This window comes from Clytia hemisphaerica, unplaced genomic scaffold (assembly GCF_902728285.1).
Source record: "Clytia hemisphaerica strain Z4C2 unplaced genomic scaffold, Clytia hemisphaerica genome assembly, whole genome shotgun sequence".
Classification (NCBI taxonomy): domain Eukaryota; kingdom Metazoa; phylum Cnidaria; class Hydrozoa; order Leptothecata; family Clytiidae; genus Clytia; species Clytia hemisphaerica.
In genome coordinates this window covers 430,067-448,580 of record NW_027104548.1, presented here as the reverse complement: position 1 = coordinate 448,580, position 18,514 = coordinate 430,067, and the positions used below count along the sequence as shown (strand labels likewise).

The 18,514-nt window shown below is 37.6% G+C and overlaps 1 protein-coding gene across 1 annotated transcript; it reads right to left on the bottom strand.

Moving 5' to 3' along the window:
- Positions 1-6,517: 6,517 nt before the first annotated feature.
- LOC136822745 (C-Jun-amino-terminal kinase-interacting protein 1-like) lies at positions 6,518-18,159 on the bottom strand. The gene is made up of 7 exons (XM_067079026.1): positions 17,404-18,159; positions 9,685-9,724; positions 9,294-9,360; positions 8,679-8,852; positions 8,423-8,502; positions 8,017-8,115; positions 6,518-7,057 (listed from the first exon to the last, which is right to left on the bottom strand). Exons 1-7 carry the CDS (start codon positions 18,149-18,151, stop codon positions 6,985-6,987), a joined length of 1,281 nt encoding a protein of 426 aa, XP_066935127.1. The 5' UTR covers positions 18,152-18,159; the 3' UTR covers positions 6,518-6,984.
- Positions 18,160-18,514: the final 355 nt, after the last annotated feature.

Below are 18,514 nucleotides of genomic sequence, written 5' to 3'. Positions count from 1 at the left end.
AAGTTGCAAATCTAGCCCTTCGGGCTTAGATATCTGTGGTTGTGTGTGGTGTGTGTGTGATAGAAAAGAAAAGAAGGGCGCGTAGTAAAAAGGCGGTGCTTTTAAATTCAAATCCGCCGCGCAGGCGGGGGGATGGGAGGGTACTTGTGGGTGCCGGGCCCGGGGGGTAGGGAGAGGTACTAGGGTTGCGAGATGACAGGGGGGGGTGTAGGCTGCGCGCATCCCCAGAATTTATTTTGTTATAGGGGATGCGTATCGTGTATGAAATTCTCGTCCGAGAGTTACCTCAAATTTGGGGTAACCAAAATTTGCATGAATTAACATAATTTCGTCACATCCAATCAAAGAAAGAAAAAAATGAAGTCATTGTGCTGTTGTTTTCATAATTATCAATTTTCATTCATTGAACAAAGAAAAAAAGAAGTCATTGTATTGCTATGACGCATAATCAAAAAAGAAAAAAGAAAAGACGGGGGTAAGTTGGGACAGAAATATTTTAGACGATACGCATCCCCTATATCAAATCATATCAGAGGGGATGCGTGCAGCCTAGGTGGGGTGCCGCCTGACTTTCAAACTTTGGACCCTTAATTACCGGGACTAAAAAGAAGAAAACAAAGGAAAATTTTAGGAATTTTACGATCAATTTTGACCAAATTTTGATCTTTCTCAGGGGGTAAAAAGTTAAAATTTTCCTATTTTCCCAACCCTTAGTGGGACTGGAATTTGATTGTTCCGACCCTTAGCCGTCAGCGGGACTTTGGAAGGTTTTTACTTTTCGTTTGTTTGAAAAAGTTTCTATTGTCTGAAATTACAGCAGACAAGAATAATTTTTTCAGTTTTTCTTTTGAAACAGAAAATTTCCCAAGCTTCTTTTCTTTCACACGCAGATTTACAGCCTTTTGGATTTTCCGACTAAGTCTTTCAAAATCGGTATAAAAAATCCGACAATTTTCCTTTACAACTTTACTTCTTCGAATTATATACTTGTAAAAGAATTGATAGAGCTAGAACATTACTTAAATCATAATTCACAAAAGAATTATTCTCAATTTATTTCATAAGTTTGCGATTTATTTTGCAACATATTCAACGCTGATGCAAAATTTCAACTGTGTGTATACTTTTGAATCACTTTTGTCACTCGAATAATTTTTTTTTATAACTTGACAAAAATATTATGCCAAAGTTGAGAGCCTGTGTCATAATAATATAATAATTTGAATCCCATAACCATAAGTTATTCCATACTTTTGAGTCGAAATTTAGAAATATTAGTCGGAGTTTTGACAAGCTGGCGATGATTTTGTTTCTGTCATCTTTATAAAGGCTTGGGGACACGAGAAGTTTCATTATTATAAGTTCCATTCCACATTACGAGGGAATACATGATGGATCCCTACCATCTGTAGATACCCAGCTGGCACACAACATTGTTTCAACGTTTTTTTTATGTTCATAACGTCCATATAACGTTAGATAAACGTCGAAACAACGTTGTGTGCTAGCTGGGTAAGGCACCAGCCGATCAAGATTTTCACGTGTGTGTAAAGGTGCTTTCACATTTCTGCTTCGTATGTCTTTGAAAGTATTGTTTTACAATCTGAATATCTTGGCCACAATCTGCTTACGATTTTTAGCCATCAAAATATAAACCAAAATATCCATTATAGGATTGAACAGTGCAAAAACTTCAGCATTCAAAAAATGGACATTACTTTGTCGCTCTTTGACATCAATAATGTAAAGCAGAACATGATACGGGATCCAAGTGATTATAAACGATAAAACGATAGACAGATTTACAAGAATGGATTTTGCTTCTTTTCTCTTTTTCCGACTTCATCATTTGAGACAGTAGTTGCTGCGATTCTGGACAAATGTCGCGAAACATTTCTATATATTTTCAGATTCGCGAAAGTAATGATAACAGCAGCGGGTATAATCATTGCAGCTGTGATTCTCAATGAATTGGGGGAATTTCAAGTATAAAACAACGGCAACAGCGTTGAATATTAAATGAAAATTAAACAATGAAAATTAAACATGAAGAAGAAAAAAATCAACTTCTCGTAGAAGAGTGGTATAATTACCATTTTCACAGGAGTGATTCCTCAATCTTAGATCATCATCACTGTGATTTCTGATTTTCACATTTCTGACAGAACACCTTTGTAGAAGGATGTATGCGAGGGAAGTCAGAGAAAAGTCACTATTTTTAATTTACAAATTTGGAATTTAAGTCAATGAATTTCAAGTTATAATTCATCAATTTTCACTGAATTATTGGCATGGCATTTCACAGCACACACTCATAGGCCAGCCGTTTGAATGAGGCAGGCAGGTTGGACACAGATTAAGGGTCGGTTTGGAACACGCACACAATCAACTTCAATTGTATTGTCAATCAACCAATAACAAACTTTGTGTGATATCTTTTGATTGAATGAATATTTTTGAAAAATTTTTTCATGATCTAAGATTGAAGAATCACTTCTGTGAAAATGGTAATCATACCACATTTCTACAAGAAGTTGATTTTTTATTCCTTCATTTTTCATTTTCATTTTTCATTTTTTTCAAATCTTTTTTTGCTTGATAATATTCAACTCACAAATATCTTTTCAATGAGCACAAAATCGCAACTTGATTCGAAATCTACCCGGGGGGGGCACTCGATCTGAAATCGACCATACGTTCGGCCCAAAATTTGGCTTCTAAAATCGGACCCTTACAGTGCAGTGAATTTCCATGAAAAATCATACCCTTACAGTGCACTTTTTTGAAATTTCTCGCCCGTAAGGGCGAAAATTTTTGCAATTTTCCTAGAAAATGTGGAATTTTTCCTCCAAAATTGACCAATTTTGTAATAATTTTACCAAAAAATTGCCCTTTTACCAAAATTTCCTACCCTTACAGTGCAGTTCAGTGCAGTCTTGTAATTTCCTACCCTTACAGTGCACTAGCTGAGCTATGAAAAACCTACCCTTAAGGGCCGAACGTCTGGTAGGTCATTTACCTTGAGTGCCCCCCCCGGGGAAATCTATCAAAAGTTACAGCCAGTTTTGTCTCAGCTGCAAATTATTTTGAGACAGACTTTAGCAGTCAGGAACTATTGCAAATTAGGCTATGTTCGCCGATTCTGGCCTAACTTGGATACGATGGCTTAATTAAGCCAGAAATTGTAGCCTAATTAGGCTGGAAGGAACAAAATTCCAATTTTTGACTTGGATTTCAAAATCCGCGTCAATATTTAGCATAAAATGTCAAATTCTCATTTATTTGAATAAGTTCCGAATGTTTTTTGGGTAAAATTTGAGCGGACTGAGAAAATATTCAGTTTTTAAATATTATGCTGTTTCATCAAAATTATGTTTACATATATACAGCAGTACAGTCGAAATTATTTCAAGATTAATGTAAACAAACGTAATCCGAACTTTGCTTTAGAAACATGTTTTATCTATCTATTTTTTATCTTCATAATAAACTTGTTTTGTACACTTTTAGACTTTATGAACAACCTTGTCAGCTATAATATATAAAAAAACGTAAAAAAGACCTTCCTCAATTTAAATATTTAATCAATCTATCAAGTGTAAATTAAATATCTTAATAACATATCTTTAAGATCAGCAAAACCAAAAAACTATGCTTTTAAAGCCCACGCTAACAACAATATATCATGATACTAAAGTTTTTTTCATTTTTCAGACAAAAAATGGCGCGCTGCATGTAGAACTTAAATCGGCTTAATTTGGCTATCATGGCCAAATTAAGCTAAATTTTAATAAGATAATCACATCTTTTCACTCCGCTCTAAAAAGAGAAAAGTTTTTCGCTTTAAATACTCTTCTAAGTACAAGAACCCAAGTCCATGTAGCAAGATTGACGCGGATTTTACTTGTTCTCAAGATATTTAGGTTTGAATATTTCATATATCCAAATCCAATCCTAACTAGGATATAAATTCTAGCCTAATTAGGCAAACATCCTAGTTTAGCCATCATAGCCTAATTTGCAATAGTTCCTGACTGGTTAGTGGGGTACCCCTGTTGGCCTGTATCTGTATATAACTTCAATTTAGAGGCTGATAGCGCTATTTTGTGACTGTTCTGAATTTGAATTGCTCTTATTATCTATACATTATATGATATTTCCATATACATTAGTAAATAGTCGAACGTGCGCAACGCACTGGGCTCAACTTCAGTGGCTTCAAATTATTCATAGGCCCAATTGTAGACCCCCAGATATTCACCCAAGGAGCAAGTGTGCAAAATTCCAGCCAAACCGAACAATTTTTGAAATCTTCAGGGTGCCCTAAGGTTTTAGCCTCGTTTTGGCGAAAAACTCGTCCCCAGGCCCCAAGAATCAAAATTTCCAAAAATTGAATAAAACACCCTCAGATATTCACCCAAGAAACAATTGTGCAAAATTTTAGCCAAATCGAACAATTTTTGAAGTCTCCAGGCTGCCCCAAAATTTTAGCCTCGTTTTGGCGAAAAACTCTTCCCCAGGCCCCAAAAATCAAAATTTTCAAAAAATGAAAAAATCACCCCCAGATATTCACCCAAGGAACAAGTGTGCAAAATTTCAGCCAGATCTAACAATTTTTGAAGTCTCCAGGCTGCCCCAAAATTTTAGCCTCGTTTTGGCGAAAAACTTGTCCCCAGGCCCCAAAAATCAAAATTTTTGAAAAATGAAAAAAACACCCCCAGATATTCACCCAAGGAACAAGTGTGCAAAATTTCAGCCAAATCGAACAATTTTTGAAGTCTCCAGGCTGCCCCAAAGTTTTAGCCTCGTTTTGGCGAAAACTCGTCCCCAGGCTCCAAAAATCAAAATTTTTGAAAAATGAAAAAAACACCCCCAGATATTCACCCAAGGAACAAGTGTGCCAAATTTCAGCCAAATCGAACAATTTTTGAAGTCTCCAGGCTGCCCCAAAGTTTTGGGACATACACACAGACAGACATGAAATTCATTGAAATATCATATTTTCAATCCTCATTTCGCCCAGTGTGTTTTATCATGAGCATATAAACGACTTGACATCTATCTTCTATCATAGTCATTATAAAAAACCCCGGGGGGGTGTACTTAGGCAAATGGAGGGTACGGTATGTGCCGCCCTTAAAAGGGTACCTCTTTTGGAAATCCAATTTCAGTCCCACTAAGGGTCGGAAAAATAGGAAATATTCAACTTTTTACCCCCTGAAAGATCGAAATTTGGTCAAAATTGGTCAAATTTGTCCCGCTAAGGGTCGTAAAATTCCCAAAATTTTCCTTTGTTTTCTCGTTTTTAGTCCCGGTAAGGGTCCAAAGTTCAAAAGTCGGGCGGCACCCCTCCCGTCAGCTCGCAACCCTAGTACCCCCCCCCGGGGGTAAATCAAGAGAAAATGCAGTGAAAGGGTACCTTTTCAGCCATATTCAACTGCACTGTAAGGGTACGATTTTGAAAAGCAGATTTTGCACGGCACATACCGTCATAAATAAACGTCCCTTTTTCACACTCAAAGGTCCCTCAGGGGTACAAAAACCAATTAAAAGCAATTGAGTTTTAGTAAGGGAATATTAAAAATCACTCCCTCAAGGGCCTCAATAGTCGCGTGGGGAGGTGGCTAGGTTGGCGAGGTGTTAGATAAGGCGAGGTGATGAGATGGGTGGTATGTCCGAGCCAAAAATCGAAAATCGACCCTTAGAGAGTGTAAAAATTGACAGTTTTAGGACCTTAGAGAGACTTTTCTCAAATTTTTGTATCGATTTTCATTTCACTCGATTTATTTTTGTCTAAATTTTTGAAAATCACACAACCCTTTCAGAGAGGAAATTTCGATTTACGTTAGTTTTGGACCCTTACGGGCACCCATTTCGCCTAAGGGGTACTTAGGTACTTTTTGATTGATAAAGAGTCGATAAGCCCTGGTAACAGCGTCAGGGTTTTTGATAAAAATCATAGAAAGGAGTTGACTCTTTGCAAGAAGGGTTCCAAAATTACGAAAATCAAAGATTGTCACCCTGAAAGGGTCGAATATTTGGAGTAGAAATTTGAATTTTGGGATTAAATTTTCGAAATTCAGTCTCTCTAATGGTCCTCGAACTTTAGATTGATCATACCCGTCATCTCACAAACCTAGTAGTAGCCCCCTAGGCCTGGGCTAAAGCTAATCAATTTAACAATGATGGGTGTCGCTATTAATTCTTTTTTTTGGGGGGGGGGTACAATTATGAACAAGATCTTCGATAAAAAAGGGGATTTCCCTGCAAAATTTTAAAAGCCATTTGACGTTTTCGCCAATCTTTTTCCCAAAATTTCAGTAAAAATTTTCAAAATTTAGTCCAAATTTCAAGAAGTCAGATTTAAAATTATAGAAAAATGTTATTCTGCCATGCTTTAAAATGACTCTCTGACATTCGGTCTTTCTCTAAAATCTTGCTGGTTGATTGGCATGAACTACATTGTTTGTTCCAGTGATAATGACTTCCAGACATCAAGGCAAATAATCCTTAATAGTTTAAGTTCAAAGGTCTGGTGATATTTGTTTTTTTTAATTATAATATTTATAAAGTATACAAAGTGTCAACAAAAACAAAAAAGAATTGTGCATTGAAAAATATTATCATTTATATAAATTTGTAGAAAAAAACAAACAAAAATGAAACAATAGGCAATTAATCATATTTTTTAAATTCTAGGTACATAATAGACTTTATTTACAATTAGTTTGTACCCTAAACCCCTAAACTTAACCGACAAGAAAAGTGAAAAAATATAAATTCGTCTGAACCAAGCGTCTTCTTTGCAAGAACCGCTCGTAGAGAAAAAATATCAATCAATCACAAACCTTTTTGTTATAAGAGTCTTGTATTACACAATTAGAGCCGATAAATTTTTTCAATTAGATATAGGTATAATCGCTTTGTTGTAATTTTCAAGGGTAACAGTCGAGACGTATGAAGAATCATGAAAAACAAATCATTCTATTCAATATACAAATCTTCGATTGGAGCTCTGTAATCCAGATATGTACTGTAATACTTCTTGAAACAATCCCTGGAAAATGAAAACAAAAAAATTTACATCATTATCATTATAATTAATTGCGAGGGGTAAATCACTTGTAAAAAGGTGTACGATACTTTTTGACTTTTTGACTCTTTTTTAACTTTTATTTGACTCTTTTCAAACTTTCGTTTCGACTTCTTCTCGACAAAAACGCCCAACGTCCTCGGGTGCCCAAAATTTTCCACCGAAATCTTTACGAAACACCCACCGCCCATAAATTTTGCTCCACCCATTCAAGAAACTTTTTGACTTTTTCAAGACTTTTTTTGACTTTTCTTTGACTTTTTGACTTTTTTTCTCAGAATTTTTGACTGTTTGACTCTGTTTGACTTTTTCTTTGACTTTTTGTAGAGGTGTACGATAATTTTTCGAGTGATTTTACCCCTCGATTAATTAAAGTTATACTTTGTAATCTTTTTATCAGAATTGGCTCTTCCAAAAAAATATTTTTTTAGGGGGATGAAGTATGTATTATTCTTTCAATAACTTACCCCTAAACATTTTTATTTTTCACCCCCTGGACACGTGTTTTAATCCTTAAGAAATCATCAAAAATGGCAATAAAATGTACCCAATGAACATGGAAGAGCCAAATAACCGTTAAAGAGGAAAAAGTGAAGCTCAAAATCAATTAAATTTGTAAGAACTTTGAGGGGTTTTCCTAAAGGTAGATAAACTTTATACTCCACTGTCTCAATAATTTCAACAGGGCTGGCCATTCGGGTGTTTTGTCACAAAAATTCATAGATACATTCATAAAAGAATTCGAAACGTTACTCAATTTCATAACTCCTTCAGTTCACAATATGCATAATAGCCAGTTGAACTTGACCCCTATTAGCAGTCGAAAAGATTGTCAAAAAGCCTTAAATTACTGAGCTACCAAAGATTTAAAACAGGATCAGATAATTTCAACAAAATACCCAAACGGGAAGAAAATCACTCACCCAATGAGCTTAGCGATGTTGTCAGTAGAGAATTTGGACATGAAAATATGACAAGCAAACCGATGGTCATCTGGATGTTTCGTTATGAACCCAAAATACCTGCGAAAATATGGATATGAAACTAACAGTTGGATATATGAGCTTCTTACTCGTTTTGCATTGGTACGTTGGCGTATTCGTAAATCAAGAAGCAAAAAGCCGGATTTTGACCACCATGCTTTTTTTCTGGTCTCCGTTAGAAAATTACTTACTCATTATGTCCATTATCAATAACAGTAGATTTATTGTAAAATTATACTTTTCGAGTCAACAGGAACAGATAAGGCTGTCCATTTGTTTTCTTTTCTAGATACGAGAAAACAACTTTTGAAAAAATAAATTCCAATCTACAGAAGATAAGCCTTACCGTCTATCTTTGGGGTGGTTTCCACAGTACGTGACGTTTTTCAGTGAAAAGAAATACGCCACATCTCCTTCCTCATTTGCCTGCATAATATAGATAAAAAATATAATTGACAAATATACCTCCAATTCTATTTTCACAAAAGAACTGGTTTCGAGTCGAATGAGTCCACGTGCATACCTACTGTAATACCGGGCAATGAAATTCGCAGTATGAAAATATTCTAAAAACAGTCAGTAAGAACTTAAATACTTCTCACCGTAATATCGACTTGCTTTCCTTTCTTTGGCTTTCGTTCAGCTCCAACTTGTGTTTGATCTTGGTTGACTGAAGTGTTATCATCCAAATTACATATCCTTAGCCCTTTGGAGCTAACTTGCAATACACAAGTAGGTGGATTTGATGAAGAGAGCATGCTTCGCTGGTTTACCACCTAACCAGGAAGAGAAAAAAGAAAACCATATACATTTTTTATACCAACGTCAAAAATCTCTTTACTGGTTATAGGCTTATATTATAGGTTCTTATTTTTATAATTTAGTGAGTCCGAAAAACCTTGAAATGCAGTGAAATGTTGTCAAATTTCTGGTCTTGAAACCATGATGTTCTTATATATCATGGTTTACTATCGTCTATGGTAGCTTCAGAAAGGCATCTGATAAAGAAGCTAGCAGTACAAAACCTAATTTATTGTACAGTATTACTGATATTTATCACTCAGATCTGAAACCAGTATAATTTTTTTCTAAATGGATACTTGGCTCTAGATTAACGCATGGGGAGCACTGTCACCACAATATATATTAACATTATTGATAGATTTAGACAATTTAAATAATTTGAAGCCAGTTTATGAAATTATGCTGTGCTTTACCTTAGCGATGGCAAAACATAATATTTCATCTCCTTTGTGATTGTTCACTTCTACTGACCCTAAGAATCTAAAAATGAAAAAACAAAACAAGAAGTATTAAGTTTTTTTTAGTTCTCTTCACAAAATCTTTCTGTATGACTTATTCCGTCATAGGAACATTCAGTAATCTTTTTGGTAGTTGGCTACCAATCAAATACCTAAAAGGTAGCTGGAATCACCTTTATAACTTTAGTCCAAGTGTTCGCCATTCTCCACACCATGGGATCAATCTTGGGGCCAAAAAGAGGCGTCGATTTTAAAAATCTTTCACTCTTACGAGTAAACATACAGGTTTTCTGAATTTTTGTACAATCTTCTTTAAACTCGAATAACGAAAGATAGATTGAATTACCTCATGTGAAATTGTCTATGGTCAGAATCGTCTTCAATAGCTGAAAGTGATAAGAAAAACTTTTCTTAAACAAAAGTCTGTGGCAGCAGGCAGGCAACCCAACAGCTGCTCTTTCAAGAGATTACTATAGTTACCCTTTGTAATGCATGATGGTTTTAGTATATAAAAATGTTCAAAAATTTAACTCATTCAGCGTCTTTTGTGTCATTTTATTCAGTCCTTTGTTTCTTGGTTTTACGTCACTTTTCTGTTCAGTCTCTTGACAATTAATTCTACGTAGTCATTTAAGTTCTTTTGTATCATTTTTGTCATATAATTAGTTTATTCACACTTAGGCAATCGTATTCACTTCAATCGAAGTTCCAAACTGTGTCAGTTTATTTCCGTGCACAACATTCAAACAGAGCTGACTCACTCGCCTGTTCATTTGAATCAATCAATGCATGTTGCTCCGTCAGACAAAACGTGTCAACTACAAGGAGCTGAGTTCATCAGAGGACGAAATGGATCCTCCTCATCATCAACTACACAACACCACAGTAAATGAAGAACGCATTGCCATCGAAGTAATGTGTGACGAGATACCAGATCTCATCAACGAACATAAGTTCGAAAACATACAACCAGAGGACCTCAAGTCGTTACTGGCAAAATTCGAATTAATGCGGAAATCAATCCGTACCAAATCACGCAGAATCGTGTCATCCGGACAAGCCTTATCGGACGATCTCCAACTTACAATCAAGACAGGCTTGGATCAAATCACCAAGTACATACAGGACTCGAAGGAATACAACTCCAAGATCACTGTCACCAAGGAAAAGAAACGAGTCGACGAGTTCATCGCGCACAAAGAACAAACACTGGAATTCAATATGCAGTGGGCCAAAGGAGCCATCGATGAACTGGAACTGAATTTCAAAAGGATCCCTGCTGATTCAGCATCAATCGAACTCCTGAATTGGCGAAAAGAGATACCATCAAACGAAACAAAGTTCAACAAGATTTCAGATTCCTACAAGGAATGTCTCCAAACATCTACCACTAATGCAATGATCAAAGCCACAATCAAACAACTTGGTGAGAGATATTTCAAATTAGACACTTTACGTCAAACTTTTATGAACAACTTGAGCATTGAAATAAGTAATCGTGAACTAGATGTACATTCAGAATTCAAACGCAATAAACTGAACATTCATCTTGACAAATTCACTGGATATGATTCCAAATCAGATTATTATACCTTTCGCTCTAATTTCGAAAAAGTTCATTTATCATCAACTCCCAAGAGCTATCTACCAGATCTGTTAGTCAACAATTACCTTGCTGATCCAGCACACACCATGGTCAAAAACCTTGAGTCAATCGACGAAATTTGGAAACGTCTCGAAGAAGCATTTGGTGACACCAGGATGATGCTCAAGAAAAAGACTCAAATCACTTGAAATCTCAAAGAAAAACCCGGAAAAAGTTGTCTCTGGCATTAGTCACCTAATAAGCATGATGCAGGAGATGGCAGTCTTGGCCGAAAAGCATCACATAGAAGAACACCTGTATTATGGCGACTCACTTAACCACATTCAAAACCTCCTCGGTGACGGTAGGACAACAAGCTTCCTATCAAGTATCTGTGACCACAACCTCAGCCCCAAGGAAACCTGGACAACTATGATATCATTCCTGACCAAAGAGCGAAGAATCAGCGAGCAGAAACTTCTCCTTCGAGATGATTCGAAATCAAACGATAACAAACCAAAGGATCCATCCAAACAAACCAGGGATAAGAGGTATGGACATTTTTCGAATTCTTATATGTCCTCTGATACCTCGAATCCTGTGTGTGCCCTTTGTGAAACCCCAGCTGGTGAAAACGATCATGTTGCCTCATCAGGCCCAGGTAGAACAAAGCTGGTTCAATACTACACTTGTCAGAAATTTGCAGAACTCACACCTGCAAGTCGACTCTCCCTTCTCAAAGACAAGGGATACTGTTTTCAATGTCTCTTTCCAGGTGCAGCATCCGCATCTGGAAAGCATAAAATGGAAAATGTCAGCATGATTTCGTATGTCCCAACGCTTCACATCGAAAGTATCCTGTTCGAAAGCACGTCTTGGTCTGCGAGGAGCATAAAGAGGAACCAGGCAATATCGAGCTGCTGGAAAAATTCAAAGAACGGTTCTTCCGAAGTCCAAGTCTTCCAAGCTTTACAAGAAATATAAGCTTGTCATTCCACACAGCATCCTTCAAAACAAACGATCAACATGGAGATAGGGGTATCTACATGCTGCAAGAAGTTCTCATCAATCAACACAAATTACTTATCTTTTACGACAGTGGTTGCAGTGATTTCGTGGTCAGTCAAAACGCAATCAAACTTCTCGGACCCAGTGCCATCAAAGACTCTTCAGCACCAGTCATCCTTGGTGGTGTTGGGAACAGTGTCACAAAATCGTCATTTGGACGTTACGTCGTCAACATTCCGCTCAGCAATGGGGAGATTGCCTCATTAACTGGTCCTTGCATCCAACAGATCACGTCAACATTCACAACGTTTTCGCTCGTCGAAGCAGAAAAAGATCATCAAATCATACTCCAAGTGTGGTGATTCAAAATGTCTACCAAAGCTTCCATCATCAATTGGTGGTGACGTTCACATGATGATCGGTATCAAATACTTGAGGTATTTTCCGAAAATCATCCATCAAATGCCATCAGGATTGTCGATCTTCGAATCATCCTTCACAAGTGCAAGTGGAGGATCAGGTGTCATCGGTGGACCATACCAATCATTCAGTCCCTTTCATGCATCCTGCAACTTCACATCAACATATCAACTACTTCGAACTCCACCATCAGACGTTCCTTTGCTTGGATTCAACACCCATCTATCCACATCAATGCGAGTATTTGAGGAAGTCGAAGGAGCAGGCAGTGAAATCACATATCACTGTCCAAATTGCCGCAATTGCAACCAATGTAAATACGACGAATCGACTGAAGCAATCAGTATCAAGGAAGAGATCGAACAATCACTTATCAACTCGTCGGTCACTATCGATCCAGAAACTCGAACAACCTCAGCTATCCTACCTTTCATTACTGATCCATCAACCAGATTAGCAAACAACAAAGACATCGCCATGAAAGTATTTGGTCAACAACGTCGTAAACTCAACAAACCGTCCAACCATAGCGACAAGGAAGATATCCTTACGTCAGAATCTAAGCTTCAGAGTCTTGGTTACGTCGACTACGTCAGCAATCTACCAGAGTCAACTCAACAGATGCTCAGCGACCATCAATATCACCACTACATCCCATGGAGAGCAGTGTGGAAGGGCAATTCAATTAGCACCCCTTGTCGCATTGTCTTTGATGCATCATCAACAACATCGTCGGGATATAGTTTAAACGATCTTCTCGCTAAAGGGAATACCCTCAACAGGATTCAGGAAGTCTTGATCCGATTCTTCATTCACCCTATCGCTATGCACACAGATATCAAGAAGATGTATAACACCATCAAATTGGACGAATCTCATTGGTGCTATCAACGCTACGTTTGGGAAGCCAACCTTGACCCATCCAAAATCCCTGAAGAAAAAGTCGTCAAGACCCTGATATACGGGGTTAAGTCTTCAGGAAACCAAGCTGAATACGGTCTTCGAAGAGTAGCTTAAATGTCAAAGGATGAGTACCCCGAAATCGAAGAGATCGTCAAACGTGATATTTACGTCGATGATTGCCTCACCGGTGAACAAGACAGACAAACAGCCTATATTCGTGCAGACCAACTCGAACGTGTCATCAGTCGAGGTGGATTCAATCTCAAGGGATTCGTATTCTCAGGAGAAGATCCTCCACCCACCATGAGTGAAGACGGAGAGATGATTCACATCGCTGGATTCAACCGGCAAAGTTTCACCTCTAGTCGCATCCATGAAGATCGACCTTCAAGACCTAGTCCAACGCAAACTGGATTGGGACGATGTTATACCAGAAACACTCAGACCATTGTGGAATCAAACTTTCAACTCATCCAAGAAGCTGGCAATCTCAGATTCAATCGTGCAGTGGTACCTGTAGATGCTGTCAACCTAACCATGGAAACGCTTGACTTCGGAGATGCAAGTTCGTCTATGGTTTGTGTCGCTATCTACGCTCGTTTTCTCAGAACCAACGGTGAATACTCATGTCAACTCATCTTCTCACGAACCAGAGCAGTACCAAAAGGGATGTCACAACCAAGAGGAGAACTCTATGCTGCTCTCATCAATACCCACACCGGAGAAATCGTGAAGAGATCACTCAGCAAATGGCACCAATCTTCGATGAAATTCACGGACAGTCAAATCGTTTTGTACTGGCTGGACAATGATCAGAAGCCCTTGAAGCAGTGGGTACGAAATCGTGTCATCGAAAGTCTTCGTTTCACCACCAGAGATCAGTGGAAGTACGTTCCAACCGATGAGATGATAGCTGATATCGGTACTCGCAAAGGTGCAACCGTCGAAGACGTCAACAAAGAATCTACCTGGATCAATGGTCACAACTGGATGCATCAACAATCAAAGGACTTCCCAGTGATGACCGCTCAAGAACTTCGTCTGACCGATCAACAGGTATCAGAAGTCAACAAGGAAGTCTACGTTCACCATGTATCACCCATCATTCCAGAAGAAGTTGGAGAACGCTACAAATTCTCTTCGTATCTCATCGATCCCAATGTCAAATCCTTCAGCACCGTCGTCCGTATCATGGGCTACGTGTACCGTTACTTCAACAATTTGAGATCAAAGCTTCGTTCAAACGGATTGTTAATCGTTCTCAACCATCCAATCACCGCATCTGACGTTCCCCAGCTCAAGGAAGTCGAAGTCCAACTTGGTGAACGTTATTTTCTTGAACTAGCAACTCAAGAAGTCATCAAATTCGTCAGCCCAAAGAAGTACGAACCAATCTCCACTTTGAAAGACAACATTCTAACGTACAAGGGACGAATCCTTCCAAACAATGGTGTCACAATTGCAGGCAAGTTCACAGATGCAATGCTTGACTTATCTCAGTCCACGTTTTGTGTACCAGTTATTGATCGTCACTCACCTGTCGCTTACAGTCTCGTCATCGAAGCACACTGGTTGAAACACGATGGCATCGAAGCAACTCTTCGTCGACTACTCAAGAAGGTGTTCATCATCGAAGGACGAACTCTCGTTAAAACCATCAAGAGATCATGCGAACGATGTCGCTATCTTGAAAAACGTACCGTTGAAGCCATCATGGGTCCTATTCCAAGCAGTTCACTCACCATCGCACCAGCGTTTTATCAAACCCAAGTGGATCTCAGTGGTCCATACAAATCAATCTCACCGACCAACAAGAGAGCAACCATAAAGATATGGCTCGTCATCTACTGCTGCTGTTCCACATCAGCTGTCCACATCAACACGATGGATGATTATTCGTCACCCTCCTTCATCCAATCGTTTACAAGATTCTCATCAAGATATGGATTTCCCATAAAGCTATACTGCGACGAAGGCAGTCAACTGGTCAAAAGCAATCAAGATATTCGGATGAGCTTCACCAACATCCAATCAACACTTTTCAAGGATCGAAAAGTAGAATTCGAAACTTGTCCAGTAGGAGCTCACAACGTCAACGGTAAAGTCGAACGTAAGATTCGAGAAGTCAACCTGTCAATCGAAAAGATCGCCCACAACGAAAGGCTATCGATACTGCAATGGGAGACACTCGGATCAATCATTGCAAACTCAATCAACGATTTACCACTACTCGTTGGAAACATCACTGAAACTGAAACCATGGATCTTCTCACACCGAATCGGCTGATACTTGGTCGTAACAACGATCGTAGTCCTTCAGGAGACTTCGTCAAAACATGCAATCCAATAAAGCTACTCGAAACCAACTCCAAAGTCTACGATGCATGGTTCGAAAACTGGCTCGAATGTCACGTTCCCAAGCTTATGAAACAAACAAAGTGGTTTCGCCATGAACGCAACTTGCAAATCGGCGACGTCGTATTATTCACCAAAGTCGAATCTGCACTAACGAAAAGATACACGTACGGTATGATCAAAGATGTTGTTGTCGGCGATGATGGCAATGTTCGTAAGGTTACAGTATCCTATCAAAACGAAAACGAAAGCGTCAAACGTGAAACAGTTAGATCTGTTCGTAACCTCGTTTTAATCCATTCAGTCGATGATCCTGATTTGTTCAATGAGCTCCACGAAATGAGTGAATGTTATCTTGGTTGGTTATGGGTTAATGTGAAAGTTATTATTTGATTGCCAATGAGCCATGATAAAAGTCATTATTGGCATTGAGCCATGCAAAGTTATTATTTTGGTTGATCACATGATTAAATTTTTGGCCCATGGTGGGGAATGTAATGCATGATGGTTTTAGTATATAAAAATGGTCAAAAATTTAACTCATTCAGCGTCTTTTGTGTCATTTTATTCAGTCCTTTGTTTCTTGGTCTTACGTCACTTTTCTGTTCAGTCTCTTGACAATTAATTCTACGTAGTCATTTAAGTTCTTTTGTATCATTTTTGTCATATAATTAGTTTATTCACACTTAGGCAATCGTATTCACTTCAATCGAAGTTCTAAACTGTGTCAGTTTATTTCCGTGCACAACACCCTTAATACTCTAGTTACCCTTGATCCTCTATTTAAAAATTGCTGAATATTAAGTATCAAGTACCGTTTTGCAATATTAGGTATGACTTCTCTGAATGTTCGACCTTTGCACCACGGTCGCTAGAATCTTAAACAAGATCGGTAATAGTGCGAAGAATTCCTACCTTATTCAAATTGAATCTATTATTTAGAGGTTTGAATCATACAGTAAAAATTATTTCTTCTTTACAGTGCTGAGAATTAATTCAAATTATAGATAACATTTTCAGCCTCAAGTTCCTTATAAACTGTGTTTCATATATGAAAAAACATTTAAGCGTTTTCATCCAGTAGACCAGCCGTCGAGGTAGTGAAGTGTGTCACTTCTTAGGGCACTCCTACATCAGGGCAAATTTGTGATATTATGCATTTAATAAGGTGTAGAGTCAACAAAAAATTTGCCTCAGGAATCTCCTGCAGTTTTCGAGTGAATCTATTTTTAGTTAATCAATCGAACTTATAAAGGGCCCCCCTTTACTAGCGATTTTTTTAAATCAAACTACAAGCTACAACCAGATTCAGTGCGAAAAGAGGATAAAGAAAATGGGGTTATTTGTTACGGTTCGACTACCTGGTGCCAAGAAATGGCATTTTTGAGACAAAAAAATTACGTTTAGAATATTTTCCTTATGACGTCAACAAACGACCAAAAGTTGTAGTCCCTCCTATTTTTACTTGACCCCCCCCTAAAATCTTGACACCCCCCCTAAAATTTTAAACCCCCCATTTTTTTTGGTAAATCTCCTATCCCCTCCCTATAAAGCATTTTTGGAAAAGTTGGACCCCCCTAAAAAAAAGGGGGGTTCACACTATGGAGTCAGCAGTATTTTGCATATTTGCCTTCTTTAAACATTAATTATCTCATGATCTAGAGACTGAAAATTTGCCCTGATCTAAAGAGTGCCCTACGAAAACCGTTTTTAAAGGTGTTTTCTGAATCTCGCCTTGGACGCTGGTCTACAGTAAAATGTTATCATCTTAATTCAAAAAAGAAGCTTCCTTACATGTTATCATTTCTGCAGAAAGTATATCAGCAACATAACGTGATGGAAAAACACCTTGTTTGCTTGTCAACAAATTAATTCCTTCATACCACAAATCTTCAAAACATTTCAAAACTTGTATCGGATCACCATCATTAAATGAAATTTCATCTTTATGTCTTGCGTGAAATTTATATAAAGCTATATGTGTTTGTTTATCAAAGTTGTTTGTATTTACAATTTCAACTTTACTTGATAAGTCCTTTTTCAAATCTGGATTACTACCAGTGTGTGATACTTTCTTCTTTAGCATTAATGGTGAATTATTAAGTGAACTTTGATTTGAAGAACTGATGTCTTTACGATCAAGTTTTGGTGATTTTGAAACCTTTCCCGTTGAGTTACTGTCCAAATAAAAAGTTGACATGCTACCATTTCTAGACTTCTCTTTCTTATTTTTCCTTGGCAATGAATTATACTTATATTTTCCCATAATCGTTGCACTTTTATTCTCATCGTCCGTTTTATTAACTGATAACAAGTCATCAGAGCTTTTACTCAAGCTTGCTTTAGCAGGTTTTAAGGATGGTGCATCTGGTAACATTCTTTTTCCAAGTTTAGGACTCTTGATCTTCCTAAGAACGCCATTACTGTCCCCACTTTTCGACTTAGAAGTCTTCTTTTCAACTTTCGAGTGTGGTATCTTTTTAATGTCTTCATTACTGTCAGTTTTCTCCCTCTGGATTGCTTCTGCTGCTGGATTCAGCATTCTTTTTTTTTTCTACAGAAAATGGAAAAGCAATATTATTACCTTGTTAAAGTTATTAGTATGACATTTTTGTGTTTGTGAAAACCCTACTAGACAGTTAAGTCACATAGGAAATCTAGGTTTCAGAAAAACATTATCATTCATTAATAAAAATTTTAGAATTGAAGAAACAATTTTTATTTGTGTCAAAGCTTTTCGGTGTTCATACCATCATTAGGTTCATAAAAATGAAATTTTATTGGAAACTTTAAACGCAATAAAAGGATTGATTGTTTAATGTGCCACGGCAAACTAATTAACCAACCACTCTATTACCAAGACAGCACATTGGTTTTTAAGGCTTTACACACTCAAGTAAAAATC

Bases quoted from the DNA above. Each gene is read 5' to 3' on its own strand.
- LOC136822745 (XM_067079026.1), bottom strand. From the start codon at position 18,151: ATGCTGAATCCAGCAGCAGAAGCAATCCAGAGGGAGAAAACTGACAGT. The intron at 9,725-17,403 runs GTAAGGAAGCTT...TATCACTTTCAG, and splicing joins TTCTGCAGAAATGATAACAT to CTATTGAAGACGATTCTGAC. The intron at 8,503-8,678 runs GTGAGAAGTATT...TATATTATGCAG, and splicing joins GAAAGCAAGTCGATATTACG to GCAAATGAGGAAGGAGATGT.